Source organism: Cryptomeria japonica, chromosome 1, assembly GCF_030272615.1.
Source record: "Cryptomeria japonica chromosome 1, Sugi_1.0, whole genome shotgun sequence".
Lineage (NCBI taxonomy): Eukaryota > Viridiplantae > Streptophyta > Pinopsida > Cupressales > Cupressaceae > Cryptomeria > Cryptomeria japonica.
Window position 1 is genome coordinate 260,175,570 of NC_081405.1, and position 18,045 is coordinate 260,193,614.

Here is an 18,045-nt window from a genome sequence, read left to right on the forward strand (position 1 = left end):
TTGCATATTTACCAATTATCTTTTATTCCAATCTATCTATCTGGCTGTCCATGGCAATGGAAACAGCTAAATGGGGGTCTGGCTGAGGCAAGCCCCTATACAACCCCAACAATTTTCCCTCATCTTTGTGTGTGTAGGTGGCAAACAGATCCCGCACGGTGGAGGGAAGTTACTGTTGATTCTCAAGACGCTTATGTGGTTTCCGGTTGCGCAGACGACAACGTGTCGTGCTAGCGTCCAAAAACCTGAGAGCTTCCTAACTCTATGGTACATTCTACTTTGAGTTTTATATCGCTCTGTTAATTCAGATTCTTGTATTTCATTGTTCTTGTACTTCATATTGTTTAATTATTTTTCATACTAGCATAAGTATTAGTTTTGTTATCCCCTGGCTCACCTTAACACCAGTTCGAGTGAGGTAGCGGGAGATCGATTTGTCCTCTGAGATTCATCATCTTGGAAGGTGACAAATCCCCTCCTCTACAACCACATACATGATACTCAACTTCTATAGGAGAGGATAGAACCCCTTCAACCTGGTAACCATTGTAGAACCTTTATGGGAACTTGACCAAATACCAGCAAGAAAAAAAGACTGATAACAATAAAAATTCATAGCTCTCAAAAAATCCCAGCAAGAAAAAAGAATGATCATTAAGAATCCATCAGCTCTGAATGATTAACAACCTTCCCCATCTCGTATTATGATAAAGCTATAATCACTCCAAGGAATTTATTCGACACTACGATACTTTTTAAAATATATCATATGTGAAACCAAAAATATATATGAACTGTCAACAACTGAGATTAGTGTTCCTACCAGTCACTAAAAATAACATATCATTCATTAAGACTAATTAAATTCATACAAGACAAACAAGGATGTGTCATGAAAACATGTGTGTGCTGGCTTTTAACATTCTCCTATACTAGTCCACAATCCTACTCAAAACTAAAATAGGGCCATTCCCCCCATTCCACTCACGCGTCTAATTAAGAAAACTAAAAAGACAATAATAGAAAAATCACTATGCATTCTAAATCCATCGCAAGTAGAAAAATGGACATGAACAAAAATAAAGAACAAGTACATTTTTGTCCTTAATACATGAATGTGTAATCCAATGTCATATACTGTATACGATGATTGACAAGATGGCATGTGAAGAAGTGCGTGGAAGTGGCTGCCTAAATAAAAATGGTTGAACCTAACCCTTTGCCCTAAGATCAGACATAAATGAATATTAAGAGTCTTTGCAACTTTTTAGTAGCCCAAAACACCCAGCCATGCCATCAAGAAGATTCCTTATTGCAGGAAATACTTATTATGTCTAAAGCAATTGTTTTATGCACTTTGTAGTCTGAACTACAAGTTGCAAAATCTCTATCAATACAGCCTTTCTACACCAGAATATATATCACACTCCAAACGGCTTTTCTTGTCAATCACTTCCTTCTGAATGACATATATTGAAATGTTAGAAGGTAGAGGAGGCTTGGCAAATTTTCAATTAAAATTCCACTCCCTTTTTTAGGGATAGATTTGACAAGGCTAACTGCGTTGTTCAATGTATGAGCCAGAAATTCCAGAGGTTCCAAGAAGTGTAACCTGACAACCAAAAATCAGCAACTTCAGTTCATAAAACTAGAATGAATAAGCAGTCAAATAAAACAAATAACAGCGATAAGGTTAACTTTGACAACTTAGTGCATCATCAACATGAAATTTGGCATCTCATATTAGTTTCAGTACTACTGAATGGTACAACTCAAAAAAAATGCCATAATCCTTCTCACAAAACCATTGGTAAATTCTATTCACCCTTCCCCACTCAGAATCAAGCCCAGCACATCGCATCTTTATATGAATCATACTTGTGCCCAGCTCATTTTCAACTTTCTTTCTCAAGTAAGTTACTTCAGGGCCAAAGGCATCCAAGTAATTGCTGTAGCGTTTATATGCAGCCTGTAAAGCACCTTGAAGTTCATCTGGTAAGGGTCTCACATTCTGCACAAGAAGCTCCCTTCTGATAAGAAATATGATAACATGTTTTCATGTTGCATACAAAACAACCCCAAACTAGTATGCATACTTTGTCAAATTGCAAGCCATGGTATATTTACACTGACAAACTTTGACAACGATTATGTTCAAATTGAAAATTCTGCACATATTTTCCAAACATGTATATGCATTATATTCTAGTTTTGTTGTTGAACGTATATACCATGGGCAAACATATTCAAATTTTAAACTCAACGATGAGATCTACTTAAAAAGTATCTCAAAAAATTTAAAAAGATGATACAAACCTCGCCTGTGGACCCACTTATTTCATCTAGTTCCATTCTCAAGGATTCTAAAACTCCAGAGAAGTGCTCCACTGCCTCTGCTGCACGCCAAACATTGGACAAAGCTTCTTTTCCAGACTCATCATCTGTTTCTTTTGACAAAGCATCCATAACAGTAGACTTGAGAGATTCTTCAAGCTCATCCCAATTCGAAGCCAATACATCCTTGAGTGCCCTCTTAACATCAGGGTCTGTTACTGGGGGAAACACACTAATGTCGGAACTAAATGCCTGTGTAGGAGCCCATATGGGAGTCCTGACTGAAACTGGAAACCTGCATTTCATATCTGCATAGGATTATAAGTTCCTTCAATACAGTTTACAAAGATGATCTGCTACATAAAATATCTTATAACAAATTATGGAAACTCTGATTGTAAACAAGAGTCTGGAACAATTGGGCTCCTGACTATCATGTGACATAAGCAACAACCATTTAATGAATAATATGTATGCATTCTAATCAAAGTTCTGTAAACAAACTACAGTAAACTTGCCTCTTAGCTTCTTCAGTGAAGTGTTAGGCAACTCAATTGCTTGATAGTAAGTTTTGTCGGTGTTGCTATGCTGTCAAATTAATCATCTCCAGTTGGTGATACTCCTATAAAGGCTTAGACTCTGCAAGTGTAATGTAACCTTGGTTACTAAATAATACATTGAGTTGCTTTGGAGAGTGGAGTTGTTCTTCTACTTTCCTTTCATTTGATATATGGGCCTGATCACCTTGGCTTCTAGAATTTAGGCACAATGATTTTCGGTACTAATCTTGAATTGGCTGGGAGCTTGTGCAGAAAAGGATCTTGCTGCGGAAAAAATGGCAAGAACATGTAAAATAGAGATGGAAAAATTCTGCAACACAAACTTTGAGCTTTAGAAGCTCAAGATAGAGGATATGCTTTCGAGTACGATCTATGGGCTGCAATATCTGGATCCAAACCTACCACAATGAAATGAGAAAATTGACATGTTGGACAGAAAAGCTAAGAGTCTCATTAGACTCTATTTGGCCAAACCAGTATTGCCGAATGTGCATGAAGAGACTACCCCAGTGAACATTTCGAAAAAACTGGGTGAGATTTATCAAGCTACATCGCTGATAAAAACGTTTTTCCTAGGAAAGAAATTGTATACCCTTGGGATGGAGGATGATGGTTTTGTGGCCACATCTAAAAGCTTTCAATATGATCATCACAAATTTATTTCCTTAGAAGTAAATCCAAACTCTTTAGTTGTTTTAAAGAATTTAGGGCTATTGTAGAAAATCAGGCTAGTAGGAAAATTAACAATAGCAGTGAACTTTGTTCAACAAATTTCAATAGATCCCATATAGGTCACAGAATAAAGAGACATAAGTCAACTCCATACACCCCTCAACAAAATGGAATAGCAAAATGAATGAACAAGACATTGGTAGAGAGGGCTAGGAGTATGCTTAGTGCCCCTGGCTTAGAACAAAAGTGTTGGGCAGGAGCAGTTACCATGGTTTGTTACTTGGCTACCAGATCTCCTACCTCAATTCTTGTTGAGAAGACACTTATAGAGTGTGGTCAGGCACAAAATCTTCATTGAGACATATCTGAATCTTTGGTCGCAAGGCATTTGCACATCTGCCTAAAGAGAAGCAATCTAAGTTGGAGAACAAGGCTATAAAATGTATCTTCACTGGCTATGGCATCGGGGATCTTGTGGCCAAAAAAATCTGTATAGCAGAAATATTATCTTAAAAGAATTTATACTCTTCCAAAATATTGCACCAAAAAAAGGACAAAAAGTAGATGTGGTTCAATTACATCAAAAGACAGAAAATTGAAGCAAAAACCCACGAAGAACCTGAATAAGAGGAAAGCTTAGATTGTTCAAAGTGTTCTAAATAAATGGTAGAACCTCCACCTCAATCATTAAGAGGTTCCACTCAGTAAAGGCAGCAACTAGACAGGTATACTCCTAATGATTAAAGATATATTTTTGCTTCTAACACTGATTAACCTAGGACTATGAAGGAGGCTAGGGGTATAGATAATGCAATGCTACAAAGTGATATAGATAATGCAATCCTACAGAGTGACCATTGATGAGAAGATGGCTACAATGATGAAAAATGACACATGAGACTTAGTATCTTTGTCTGATGGATGAAAGACTATTAGATACAAATGCGTGCTCATATAAAAGATTGGTTGAACTCACAATGTTGAGAAGTACAAGGCAAGATTGGTTGCAAAGAAATATTCCTTGGTTGACGGAATTGATTATGGTGAGATTTTCTCTCCAATTGCTACGCTAACATTCATTCGATTCTTATTATCTATTGCAACAACTTTGATCTTGAAATTGAATAGATGGATGTAAAAACAACTTTCTTTCATGGTGATTTGAAGGAAGAATTTTATATGACATGGCCAAGCACTACATTGAAAGAGGTGAAGAAAATTTAGTTTGAAAGTTGAAATCATTATATGGTATTAAACAATCACCTAGGATGTGGTACAAGCCTTTTTATTCTTTTGTAATTGCACTAGGAGATCCAAATCGAATAATTGCATCTACGGATAGTGATTGTTTCCCTTACAACTGCATCATTTGTTGATAATGAATTGAAGACTCATCTTCCAGCACATATTGAGATGAAAGATTGAGGGGCTACCAATGTCATCTTGAGCATAGAGATCAGAAGAGATAGAGAGAGCATGTGAACTTAGTGTTTAGACTCTAGAGAGATTTAGCATGACAACTTACAAACCATTGTGTGTACCTATTTTAGTGGGGACCAAGTTATCAATAGAGCAGTTTTCAACTTCTAGTGAGATGAAAGATGTAGCCTACGTACCTTATGCTATGAATGGGAAAAGAACTAAAGGGTGAAAAGCCCAATGCAGGGAATGTAATCATTGTTCCTCCCCATAATAACAAATTCTTCATGGTGCTTGTACACTAACACATCCGCTCACCTGTACTGTCCTGCTTTATGTTTTTTATCTTTCTTTAAATATAATGAATCTTGGCTCACAATAATAGTTGTACAAATGACTATAAACATGAAATCAACCCAGCTATTGCAGTTTTCAAAGTTTATTATCTAATTCAGATATAATGCTTAGAATATATTTCAGAAAAGATTGAACTTATCCTTTGTATCTGCTCTTAATTTGTCCCAAATCTGCAGCATTAATCTTCCCTTAAATGCCTTTGAAATGTCTCCAAAACCTGTCTAAATCACGGGCTTTCATGCACTAACTCATCAATAACTCATCAATGAAACTTGGAGGGGTTTTGTCATCTAATTTCTAACCTAAAAAGGGGTCTTGTTCCTCAAGTTGTTTGAACTACAGTCCACACTCCACAAGCAGTGATGATCAGGTATAAAATGTATTCCCGGTGATGTCTCTACTCCTTGCCTGGTCTTCCTCCAATAGTCATGACTCTCCAAATGCCCCTTGATAGGTAAACTTTACTAATTTTATTTTATAGTATTAATTAATACTAACATGATCGTTGGCTGTGCCTCCATCATGGTGTATCACTGTGTTTTGCCTTTTATCTATGACTGCAGCTTTAATCCCCTTGACCCCACAATTTTACACTCCATGATTTCCTTCTGTAGCGTCCTAAAATTGCGACACTTGCAATTTCGACTGCATTTGGGTCTTCACGATGGCGACGCAACACGAAACCTGAATGGAGACCCCGAAACTTGCTCATGACATCAAAAACTGCATTTTTCAGCACCCTGGCCTGATCCTCCTTGCACCCTGCTGTCCCTGGAGGTGGGACCATGGCGCCCAGCGCCCTGGTCCCTGGCCCTATTTTGGGCCCAGTCTCTTATGGGGCTTCGGGTCTTTTAGTTTGCAAATTGGAAAATATTGTTTCCTGGTCGGCCTAAGGTCGGAAAAATCAGTCTATCAACCCTAATTGGCAAGTATATAAACTACATTTCCTCTCCCATTTTGGGAGATAGATGGAAAAAAGGCGGAAGCGACATTCAAACATTCAAGCATTCAAGCAATTGAGCATTCTAAGTCTCCATTCAAGGCTAAGTGTTGCATTCAAGACAAAGGATTCAACCATTGAAGAGGAGATCACATACAACATACAACATACAACAACATCTACACCTTCGCATGTAAGAATACAAACATTCTTACAACAAGGTACTAGTACTTGTTTTACATTACAATCATTTACATTTACAGCATTTCTCATTTCTTGGTTAATTCCAAAACCGGGGTTTGACCTAAGGGCAAACCCCTAACCCCTAACCCCCCAATCGTCTTCGCTTTTATGTGTGTAGGTTGCAGGTACGCAGCTGTAATTGAAGATCTGGAATCCTTGTGCAGAGACGAACAGATCCCCCTTCGTTTCGGAAGACCGTGTGCACGCCAAGCGCCATCGTCTCGTTAATTTTCGCTCAAATTTGCAGGACAGCACCGTCTCGACATTTTACTGCTAATTTCAGGTCCACAGCTTCATCCTATATCCCTATCTCTGTTTATAAGCGAATCTTTCTCACTTTCTATGCATTCCTAGCTTGATCCTTTTATCTACATTCTTTACAAAAGAGGGTAGCCTTGCTGTCTTAACCCTTGAAACCCATTTAGAATCCAATCTTGCATTGTGTGGGATTGGATCTTGTGGGTTTCAACCCCTCTTTTGAATGTAAAGTCTCCCCTAAGTGAAAACCGTCAATCCTAAGTGACCTCCTTCCCCTCTCCTCGGATGGTGGGGGGAACACTTAGGGTTCGCTCGCGATTTTCCGCTTTACATTTTGGTGAACCCGACGTGAACATCCTTTCTGATTATTCATGGTTAGATCTGAAAAATTGGATGCCTTGATTACATTTCCATGTTTGATCTTGTGCCAATTTTAGAGGTTAATTGCATAAAAACCCTAAAATTTTCTTTTTAAAAATTGAACTTGTGAAATGTTTAATTGTTAATGCTTGTTTCAGATCTGCCCTTCTATTACAAATTATCAATTCATATTTGTGCTTTAATTTTGAAAATTAAGTGGTTAAGTGTCAAAACCCTAATTTTTGAAACCCTCTTGATTCAACCTTTGACTAATAATTTCATTGATCAAAACATCTCCAAATCAGCTATAACTTTGGATTCCGCAACAAAATCATAATATCTTTCATCCCTGAAAATTTGGAAAAAAGTTGCGAGGACCGTGTGCACTCCGGGCGCCATCGTCCCCGACATTTTTTCCGAAATTTCGGGAGTTAGATCTTACTGTATTTTTCTGCTAAAATCCAGAATTTTGGCTGATTTTATCAATTACAACACTTTCAAAATTAAAGTCAAAGTTGGTCTAGGGATTGCTTAGATTAAGGCTTCTAATCATTCAAAAATTGTTGAAATTGAAATTTTGTGTCAAAATTATGTTCTTACTATCCTAAATCTAAAAAGTGTGTTGGCGTTCATTCGAAATTTCAGTGCTTTATTCAAATTCTTGCAATTTGTGACTTTTGAAATTAAGTGCTTAATTACACCAATCTTGATTTCCACTCTCAAAATTGAATTTTGCGTGAAATTGAGTCAACTTTTAAAATTCGAAACTTGCATTGCTTTTGGTATTCCCTCTAAAATCATAAAATTCAAAATTTCAGTTTCCCTCTCTTTTTCAAAATTCAAATTTTGCATTTTTTCAACAATCTTGGTAGGGTTCAATTTTGGGATTGCAACTTTAATTTGGCCTATCTACAGATCGTAAAATCACTCAATTTTTTCAGATTAGCTCTAAAATCATCATAACTGTCATCCCTGCAAATTTCGAAAAAAGTTGCGAGGACCGTGTGCACTCCGAACGCCACGGTCCCTGATTTTTTTTCCGAAATTTCGAGAGATTGTCGTGATTGCATTTAACAGCTTAAATCTAGGAGATTGGCTGATTTTATTGAAATTTGCTACCTCTAAATTCAAAATCTTCTCTCTCTCTAGTGCATGAGTTTTACAACGAGAAGCCCTACTTACACTATTCCCGTTAGACGAAGCCGTAGAATTAAGTCTTTCCAAGGTTTAATTACTGAGGAGATGGAACCTAATTTGAATAGCCTTTTTAACGAGGAAACGGGTAATTCCTCTAATCCTCTTAATGATGAAGAAGCTCTCCATGAGGTTTCTGAAGAACAACTTTCGAAATTGGATAACCAATTTGATGATTTTCACCAATGGATGTCTCATGAGTATCCCGATAGTCAAGCTCTTTCATTAATTGAGGGTCTAAAACGTATGGTTCAAAGTGATAAGAATGGAATTGATATTTTGCGTGGTATTGCACACATTGTGGATTTGAATGTGATGCCTATGAAGAGTTGTGCCGAAACTTTAGGTTATACACAACCTCCCACTCAAGTCAATCATTCTATTCCTTTGACAACTTCTATTGCTAGTATACCTACCTTTACATCAAACATAATGACTACTTCTATACAAGATATTCCGCCTATGATTACCAGTCATGGGGGCAATCCTTCCTCTTCAATTAACCCTCTTCCTTCATTCAATCCGACTTCTTCATTCATTCCTTCAATGAGTGTTCCTATTACATCTCCACAAATGAACCTGGCGCAAGGGGGCAATTCATTCAACCATTCCATTCCTCCTTGTAGTGTTCCTCCTTTCCAATCATCTCCTATGACTAACTATCATAGTGTCCCGCCACCTTACTCTCAATCAATACCTTCTTTCAATAACATAATACCTCCATCACAATCTAACACGTCTAATATGAATTCTTCGACTGAAGCGACCATTAACAATCTTGCACAAACTGTCTCTTCTTTACAGCAACAAATTGTCTCTATGAATCAATCTAAGTTTAGTGTGCCCACATTTGATGTTGCGAGCCCACTTTCTCTTGACATTGTTCGAGCTATCCCTCCTAAACATGTTGAAATCCCGCATTTGGAGCTTTATAATGGTAAAGGTGATCCTCTAACACATGTTAAGACTTTTCAAACAATATATACCGATTTTGCTTATGACCAAAGGTTGCTTGCAAAACTGTTTACTAGAACATTAAGAGATAAAGCCCTACAATGGTATTGCTCGTTGCCTTCTTATTCTATTACTTCTTTTGAACAACTTGCAAATGCTTTCATTCAACAATTTCAAAACAATATAAGTCCTAAAGTTACTTTGATTGATTTAATGCATTGTAAACAATGTGTTAAAGAAAAAGTGACTGATTTCATTGGTAGATATAAGCATTTGTATGCTCAAATTTCTTTTCCAGTGCCTGACAACGATATTCAAAGAATCTTTATTTCTAATTTACAAAAAGATATTCGAGATAAACTTCTGTTTTCTGAGTTTACTTCTTTCCAACAGTTGTGTGCAACTCTTCACAATTATCAACTGACTGTGAGTCAAATGGAACAATCACATCCTATGGCTCCGAGTGATAAGGGTGATAGTAGTCAACAACCATTTGGGAAGTTTAAACCGAACAGAGAGTCCGTTAAATTCAATGAAAACATCATCAACAACAATGTGAATGCAGCATCAGGTGTGCCTCCTATTTCTAAGTTTTTCAAGAAAGAAAGAAAGTTTACTCCTTTGAATGAATCATTGCATAGTATTATGAATAAGTTATTGGAACAAAATGTGCTTACTCTTCCTCCTATAAAGCAAATTGATCCTACAAAGATTAATTCACCCTATTTTGATAACAAATCTTTTTGTCAATTTCATCGTCAACCTGGGCATGATACTGAAAAATGTTTTGCTTTAAAGGGTAAAATTCAAGATTTGATTGATAATAATGCCATCTCTGTTTCAGGAGTGAATGATAAAGGCAACACATCTGTAGCTCCTCCTAACCAAAATCTTCAGATTTTTACTGATCCATTACCTTCTCATACCTCTAATGTGATTCAAACTAATGATTCCTCTTTCTCATCTGATGGTCTTGTGTCTATGACTCCGAATGTGATTAACTTTGTAGAGCAGCAAGAAAACCCTAAAGAACCTTCCATCACATTTGATTCTAGTGAAACTATCAGGGCACCTGATGGTCCTTTATATATAGTTGCAAAAGTCAAGAATACACCTTGCCGTGGAGTGCTTATTGATCCTGCTTGCATGGTTAATGTTATTACTGAAGAATTTCTTTTTACTTTGCAATTGAATCAAGTGATCTATGACAAAACAGATGTGGTTGTGAAATTATTTGATGCATTTTCTTCTCCTGCAATTGGTTCTATTACATTACCTATTGAGGTCCATAACAAATCCCTTGATGTGAACTTTTCTATTATTCCTTCATCCGAACAATTTTGTGTGAAGCTTGGCTATCCTTGGCTATCTTCCATGAAAGCTATTGCTTCTCCTATTCATAAGTGTTTGAAATTTCCCCATAATGGTGAAGTTGTTACTGTCAATCATAGTCTCTTTAAACCAGCTGAAAGAACTTCTAGCGTTCCTATTGATTATTTTTGGCCTAAACAATTCCAATCTCTTCCTCCGCGAAGTGATCATCTTTTCAAATTTTATCAAAAGTGGAAAACAGATATGATCCTATCTCTAAGTGAACCTAGAACACCCAAACTTGATATTCCTATCATTCTTGAGAAGGAAGTTCTTCCTTTGAAAGATAAAACTAATGTCTTTCCTCAAGAAGATTCCCAACCCATCCCTATGGATGTGACTATGTCTATGCCTAATAAACTTTCTAAAAGTAGACCTATACCTCCTCGTCATGATGGACTTGGTCTCCTTCCTAAACCAAATATTCTTCCTTTATATGGAGCAGTTCCTCCTCCTTCCTTTTATAAAGAGAAAAGACCTTCCTCTTCTCCTATTATCCAGCCTAAGAGACCACAACCTAAACACCCAAGTGATAAGGATGAGAACATTCCTCCTCCTCAATCTTCTCCACTTCCTACTAAGACTAGACGAAATCATTCTGCACGTGAACGCCGACGAAAGCGTCATCTTAGAGCTCAGGCAGCTGCTTCTCAAACTTTGCAATCCCCAAAAACACCTTCAACAAGCATTATTCCATTTTCTCCAAAATCTCCTAAACATAAGATGCATGATGGTCTTGATCCTGTGCGAGTTAAAGATCCTATTTTTATAAATCTTGATGATGATATAGATGAAAATGTTATTCATGATGAAAATGTTACTTCTCTTGCTTCTGATAGTGAATATGAACTTGTTGATATTGATAACCATTTATCTAACGAATTTTCTAAAGCACTTATCCTAGCTCCTAGACAAGAACAACGTGGCTTGGAACATGAACATAGCCCTTGTTTGGATCTTGTGATAGCTCCATCTGCTGTGTTGGATGTTCCTCCTCTAGCGTGTTCCCTACCTTCCCGAAACATTGATCAGCAAGATCGGGGGGTAGATGACGTGCTAGACTAGTTTCATTAGCATAGCAGACTCTCTCCTCCTCTCTTTTGTTACTTCTTCTATGTGTTATTCTCATTCTTCTATTTGTTGTCCTTAGTGTTGTCTACTTGAGGACGATGCAAAGCATTGAGATCTCTTTTGGTCTCTCTCATGTTGACTCAAAAGACACATGTGTTCCCTTCTTCTAGGTGACCTTCCTTGATTGGGGAATGAAGAACAATTATGCATACATACATATGATATACATGAATTATCATACAGCATACTGACCCCGAGGAAAGCGAAGTCACCTCGTGCTTTGTGCTTTGTGTCTATTATCCTTGGGTTTATCTCACACTTGGGGGCTAAATCTTTGTGATAACGTGCTCCTTTCCCTTCTCATTTCTTATGTGTATCACTACGTTAAAGCAATCACCCCCGTTGAGGCGTGTGCGATCGCTTTAACGTAGGGGGGCATACACCCCGTCTATCCCTTCAAGATACTTGAAAACTTCTTGGCGAACTTAGCTTTGCCTTGAAAATTTTTGGTATTTCTCTTGCATGACTCATAGTGAGGGAACCTTACTACTGATAGTCATGGTTCTCCCTCGTGATCTTCCCTTTTACTTTGTCAATCGAAGTCGTAAGATCCTTAGTCCAATGGGGGCTTGGTGTATCTTGCCTCCTTGACGTGGTGAAAGTTTTTCAATGTTGTTTCCTTGTACTTTACCGGAAGTATGAGCGTACGCTTATACTCCCGCTAAAGTGGGGGCTAAATGTAGCGTCCTAAAATTGCGACACTTGCAATTTCGACTGCATTTGGGTCTTCACGATGGCGACGCAACACGAAACCTGAATGGAGACCTCGAAACTTGCTCATGACATCAAAAACTGCATTTTTCAGCACCCTGGCCTGATCCTCCTTGCACCCTGCTGTCCTTGGAGGTGGGACCATGGCGCCCAGCGCCCTGGTCCCTAGCCCTATTTTGGGCCCAGTCTCTTATGGGGCTTCGGGTCTTTTAGTTTGCAAATTGGAAAATATTGTTTCCTGGTCGGCCTAAGGTCGGAAAAATCAGTCTATCAACCCTAATTGGCAAGTATATAAACTACATTTCCTCTCCCATTTTGGGAGATAGATGGAAAAAAGGCGGAAGCGACATTCAAACATTCAAACATTCAAGCATTCAAGCATTCAAGCATTTCTTCAAGCAATTGAGCATTCTAAGTCTCCATTCAAGGCTAAGTGTTGCATTCAAGACAAAGGATTCAACCATTGAAGAGGAGATCACATACAACATACAACATACAACAACATCTACACCTTCGCATGTAAGAATACAAACATTCTTACAACAAGGTACTGGTACTTGTTTTACATTACAATCATTTACATTTACAGCATTTCTCATTTCTTGGTTAATTCCAAAACCGGGGTTTGACCTAAGGGCAAACCCCTAATCCCTAACCCCCCAATCGTCTTCGCTTTTATGTGTGTAGGTTGCAGGTACGCAGCTGTAATTGAAGATCTGGAATCCTTGTGCAGAGACGAACAGATCCCCCTTCGTTTCGCGGATTTTTCGGAGGACCGTGTGCACGCCGAGCGCCATCGTCCTGTCAATTTTCGCTCAAATTTGCAGGACAGCGCCGTCTCGACATTTTACTGCTAATTCCAGGTCCGCAGCTTCATCCTATATCCCTATCTCTGTTTATAAGCGAATCTTTCTCACTTTCTATGCATTCCTAGCTTGATCCTTTTATCTACATTCTTTACAAAAGAGGGTAGCCTTGCTGTCTTAACCCTTGAAACTCATTTAGAATCCAATCTTGCATTGTGTGGGATTGGATCTTGTGGGTTTCAACCCCTCTTTTGAATGTAAAGTCTCCCCTAAGTGAAAACCGTCAATCCTAAGTGACCTCCTTCCCCTCTCCTCGGAGTGGTGGGGGGAACACTTAGGGTTCGCTCGCGATTTTCCGCTTTACACCTTCTTTTAGTTCATAGCTGTTTGAAACTTTGAAGACCCCTTCTGCAGTATTTATTAATTCATCACACAAATACTTGGTAGTTGTTTTGATATTTCTGAAAAGAGTTTCACATGCACCTGCAGTTAGAAGCCATATAGTCTAGTTGACACACCTCAATGGAGATATATCAACTGCTTGACACCTCATAACACCAGCAGAACCAATCCCCTTTAAAAGATGCTCCCAAAATCCACAGAAAAAGATGGTCACTAGGTTTAATTCAGCTTTTAGTTTTTAGGTGGGGACATTACATCACCTTGTAATATTTACCAACATAAAAGAGAAAAAATGTCAAATAGAATACTTATTGATATCACCTTCAAGATGATTAGAAACCACATCGGTTCAATTCCACAAAAATAGAAAAACCTAGTTCAAATCCATAAAAAGCCTTCACCTACTTAACAAGTACATGAATGCATTGTAATTGGCTTAATTCCTAATGGTAAGAATCATGTTCCAAGGCATCGCATACTACAAAAGCTTTACCAGTGGGGAAAGAGGCTACAGGGTAAAGAGCACAAAGTAGTGAATTGTATTTACCATTCCTCTTCCCCACTAGCAAATGCTTAGAACTAAAAGTGCTAGTGTGGTAAGAAGTGGATTCCCTTGTAATAATTGCTAACATAAATGATAAATGAGGAAAAATATCATTATTGTGACAACCACTTATCGAGACCAGTCTTGGAGATGACTAGAAACCACAGAAGGTCAAATCACACAAAAACTAAAAAAAATCTACAATTGAATATGTTGACAAAATGGATTTTGTTTTAGCTCATATTTCTTTGTCACGTGTGACAAAAGTGGTCTCTTCTACATAGAAAATTCGATCACATTCTACGAACCTAAAACTAAAGAAAACATTGAAATAAACTATGAGCTTTATAGGGAAGAGCTCATTTATCATAAAGTGTGCTGTGGCAAGGTACACGATAATAGACCTGCCTGATCTCATGTCTTTACCCCATGTTAAAAACAGAAGATCTTATCATCTTTTTAATTGGTCATTTGCTCAAAGAAGAAAGGATCTATCATACATTGAAAATTTCATCATAAAGACTGCAATGCATCTATTCCCGAAGTCTGTCCCTCAGTTCAAATGTGGAGGATATCTAAAACTTCTTAATAATATAGCTATTGTTATTGGAGATCTATAGTACATATTGAACTTCTACCCACACAATAAACAACTCTGTAGCAGATCTTATAAAACGAATATATCACCTATGAATCTTTTGGCAAAACAGGTGTTCCTACACAACCGATATCCCAATCTCTAACAGTCCTACAAAATCTATATCCCATCAATCACATGGCTTAATTGACAGAATCAAATAACCATTGATCTGTTCATTGTAAAATATCAGATTTCTTTAGCTCATTTTCAAAAAAATTCGCATGAAAAACCACAGTTCTCAAGAACAATATTTTTGCAACTGTTCAAAAACAATGTTGAGCGTTCTCAAGCCCATTAAGCTGTGAGCTAGAAGTGAGACGGTGCACTCACAGCACTATTGTCACAGTTTCAAGACTCAGCAGGCATTCTTAAAAAATAAGCTTGGGCGTTCCCATTGCTTTTTAGATGCAGTTAGAAAATTTTATTGAACTACTAAACATGCAGGTTAATAGAAAATCTTTACTTGTTCTGTTTAGTTTTGACCGGATTGTTTAACAGCATTTCGATAGACTGGAGAAATGAAATCATTTTATTAATACCCTTAGGAGAGAAATAGTCTATTAGCTCGCAAAGACAAATACGATGAGCTCCAGAGGCAAAAACAAATGGGCTTTTGAAACCCTGAGACATTATGAATTCTTTAAATTGGATAAAATATTGCACCCGACTTTCTAAATAGGATGAGTTCGAGCCGTAAAAGAAAATAGGCAGGTTCAGTGTGAAGTCGCAGGAGCAAAACCCACGGACAAGAGATCACAAAGTATTAAAATTTAAAAACAAATTGTACACATGTGACATAAGCCCCAACAGATAGAGGCCTACTGAAAATCCAACGTTACTCTGAGGGAAAGATTTAATTAATAATAAAGCCAAAAAAAATCCCCAACTGTGTCAAATGGTAACATGAAAGGGGAAATTATCAAATCAAAGAATATGGAGCCGGTGTGAATACAACTCTTGGTAGCAATTAGGTCGAAGATAACCCAAAAAAGGGGAGTCCATGCAATCAACAGTAATGAAAAAGAAATATGATCTACTAACCGTGAAAAAGAAAGCGAGATTTCCAGGAGCCATTAAATCCCTGAGTGTTTCTTTCCTCCTGTAATCCGATATCAACATTTCCTAGCAGAGTCGGTGATGAAAATGGCAACGTCGATTTCGAGCGGCCGTGAGAGATCAACCTCCGTCCCGCCCCTCGCAGCATCCTTCCTTTAACTGATCCTGTCACTGCCGCAAATTGACACAAATGCCCAGCCAAATTAACACAAAATACCACATTTTGCGCCACATAAATTAATTTATTTTATAAAAATTCGACTAGAAAAGAAGACAATGATCAAAAGGCAAAAAGAAAGAACCTCTTGCTGAAAAAGAAGAAAAAATGCTGTGGCTCCTTCCTTCCTTAAGGCTGCGTAATGCGAAGAAGCGTTATATGGCGCACCGCTATTAATTTTTCATCTAAAAATTATTGCTGATTGCAACTGAACAACAGACAACGATGCGATAAAATAAGGGAAAATGACTAACTGGCTATTCAGCCAGCAGAATGTCTATGATGGAAAAGATTATCAGCATTCTAAAATGCATTAAGACATCAATATTTTTTTGGGTGTATTTTAGGAATTGGATAGGCATGTGATTATTTTGTGTAAATACCTATTGCTAGTTTTAACTGAACAAAAAACAACAATAAAATAAGGGAAAATGAAAAACTGGCTATTCAGCTAGCAAATGTTTACGATGGAAAAGATTATTCGTACTCTAAAATACATTAAGACATCAATATCTTTCATATATTATAATGTCTAGATGTTTGGTGTATTTTAGGATTTGGATAGGCATGTGACTATTTTGTGTTTTTCAAAATGATCACACAAATCATTTAAAAAAACACAAAATGATCACACTAGACATTTTGTTGACTACATAGTCAATTTTGAAATGTGATGATCTCTAATGACTAATAATGTCCCTCAAGTATTTTACCCATGTGTACCAGGTGCTAAAGTGGACATGGTCACTCATTTCATTCTCATGGGCTACTAAATTTACAAGGTGACAAGCAGAAAATGGAGAGGTTTGTATAGGCAAACATTAAACTTATATATTTTAAATTTTATTAATTTATATATTCGTATTTGGATCCAAAGTTCAATAGATATGTTGACATTAATGAAAAGAAATTATGAAATTTATTAATTTACTAAAATAGATATTTTAAATATAACTCTATTGTTAGTTTCTGTCAAACGAATATTTATGCATTCATTGCATTTAGTTTCTTTCAACAATTTAACCAATCATCGCATAGAATTAAAAAATTTGAATAAAATTCCTACAGTCTATATTTAATTTTCTTTTCTTTTTTTGTTTATCGTAGAGGTTTCTTTGCGACTCATCCCAGCAAAAAAGAAAAGAAAGAAAATTAAATTTACCTTACCCCTCTTTTACGCAGCAGCAAAATTGGCGATGGGTAAGAGACAAAGAAAGATGCCCTAGTGTGAAGATGCAAGTAAGGTATGCCCCCTTGAGAAATTTAATCAGAAAATTTGAAATTTTTCGAAAAATTTCTCGATAAAGAAAGGAAATTGTGTGAAAGGATGGAGAAAAATGAAGAAAAAGATGGAGACATGAAGAAATTCGGAGTATTTGCGAGAAAGGAATGGAGAAGTCATAATGGAAGGGTGAAAGAAGGGCCCATATAAGCCACACGAGGCCCATGGAGGGGTCATTGTCACACTTACTATTCATAGAGCCTATAAAGAGCAGAGAAAAGAAGCACCATCTTGAGGATTCCAGTGCACGAGCATCACACTGAGAGGGTCTGGAGGCACCAGAGCCCACCTAAGTATGACCCACCGGTATGTACCCTAATCGAAGCTTAGTGATTTTAGTAGGTTAGCATTTATTAGGGGTAATAAATGAGGCTAAAAGGGGTCGGGGAGCAAATGTTTGATCGCATGGCTAACCTATTGTGTGCATAGGATGTATGATACATGATGCGAGATATGTATGGAGAAAAATTGAAATGAAAAATGACATGAATGATTTATGTATAATGTATATGCTATGGATGCAATGTGATTATTATGATGTGAGATGGATACATAATGAATGTAATGAATAGTATCTCATGAGATGAAAGAAAT

General features: G+C 37.3%; 1 protein-coding gene across 2 annotated transcripts; it reads right to left on the minus strand.

Moving 5' to 3' along the window:
• Positions 1-1,080: 1,080 nt before the first annotated feature.
• LOC131073780 (succinate dehydrogenase subunit 5, mitochondrial) lies at positions 1,081-16,433 on the minus strand. Of its 2 annotated transcripts, none has more exons than XM_058010279.2 (5): positions 16,255-16,433; positions 15,938-16,117; positions 2,317-2,642; positions 1,826-2,011; positions 1,081-1,612 (listed from the first exon to the last, which is right to left on the minus strand). In XM_058010279.2, the coding sequence occupies exons 2-5, from the start codon at positions 16,098-16,100 to the stop codon at positions 1,556-1,558; spliced, it is 732 nt and encodes a 243-aa protein (XP_057866262.2). In that variant the 5' UTR covers positions 16,101-16,117; positions 16,255-16,433; the 3' UTR covers positions 1,081-1,555. The 2 variants fall into 2 exon arrangements, with proteins under 2 accessions (XP_057866262.2, XP_057866261.2); XM_058010278.2 differs by having other exon boundaries at positions 15,938-16,123; positions 16,255-16,431.
• Positions 16,434-18,045: the final 1,612 nt, after the last annotated feature.

Excerpts from the sequence above, each read along its gene's own strand:
- LOC131073780 (XM_058010279.2), bottom strand. The coding sequence starts at position 16,100 with ATGCTGCGAGGGGCGGGACGGAGGTTGATCTCTCACGGCCGCTCGAAA. Across the intron at positions 2,012-2,316 it reads TAAGTGGGTCCACAGGCGAG|AATGTGAGACCCTTACCAGA; the intron begins GTTTGTATCATC and ends CTTCTTGTGCAG. Across the intron at positions 1,613-1,825 it reads TTGATTCTGAGTGGGGAAGG|GTTACACTTCTTGGAACCTC; the intron begins GTGAATAGAATT and ends TTTGGTTGTCAG.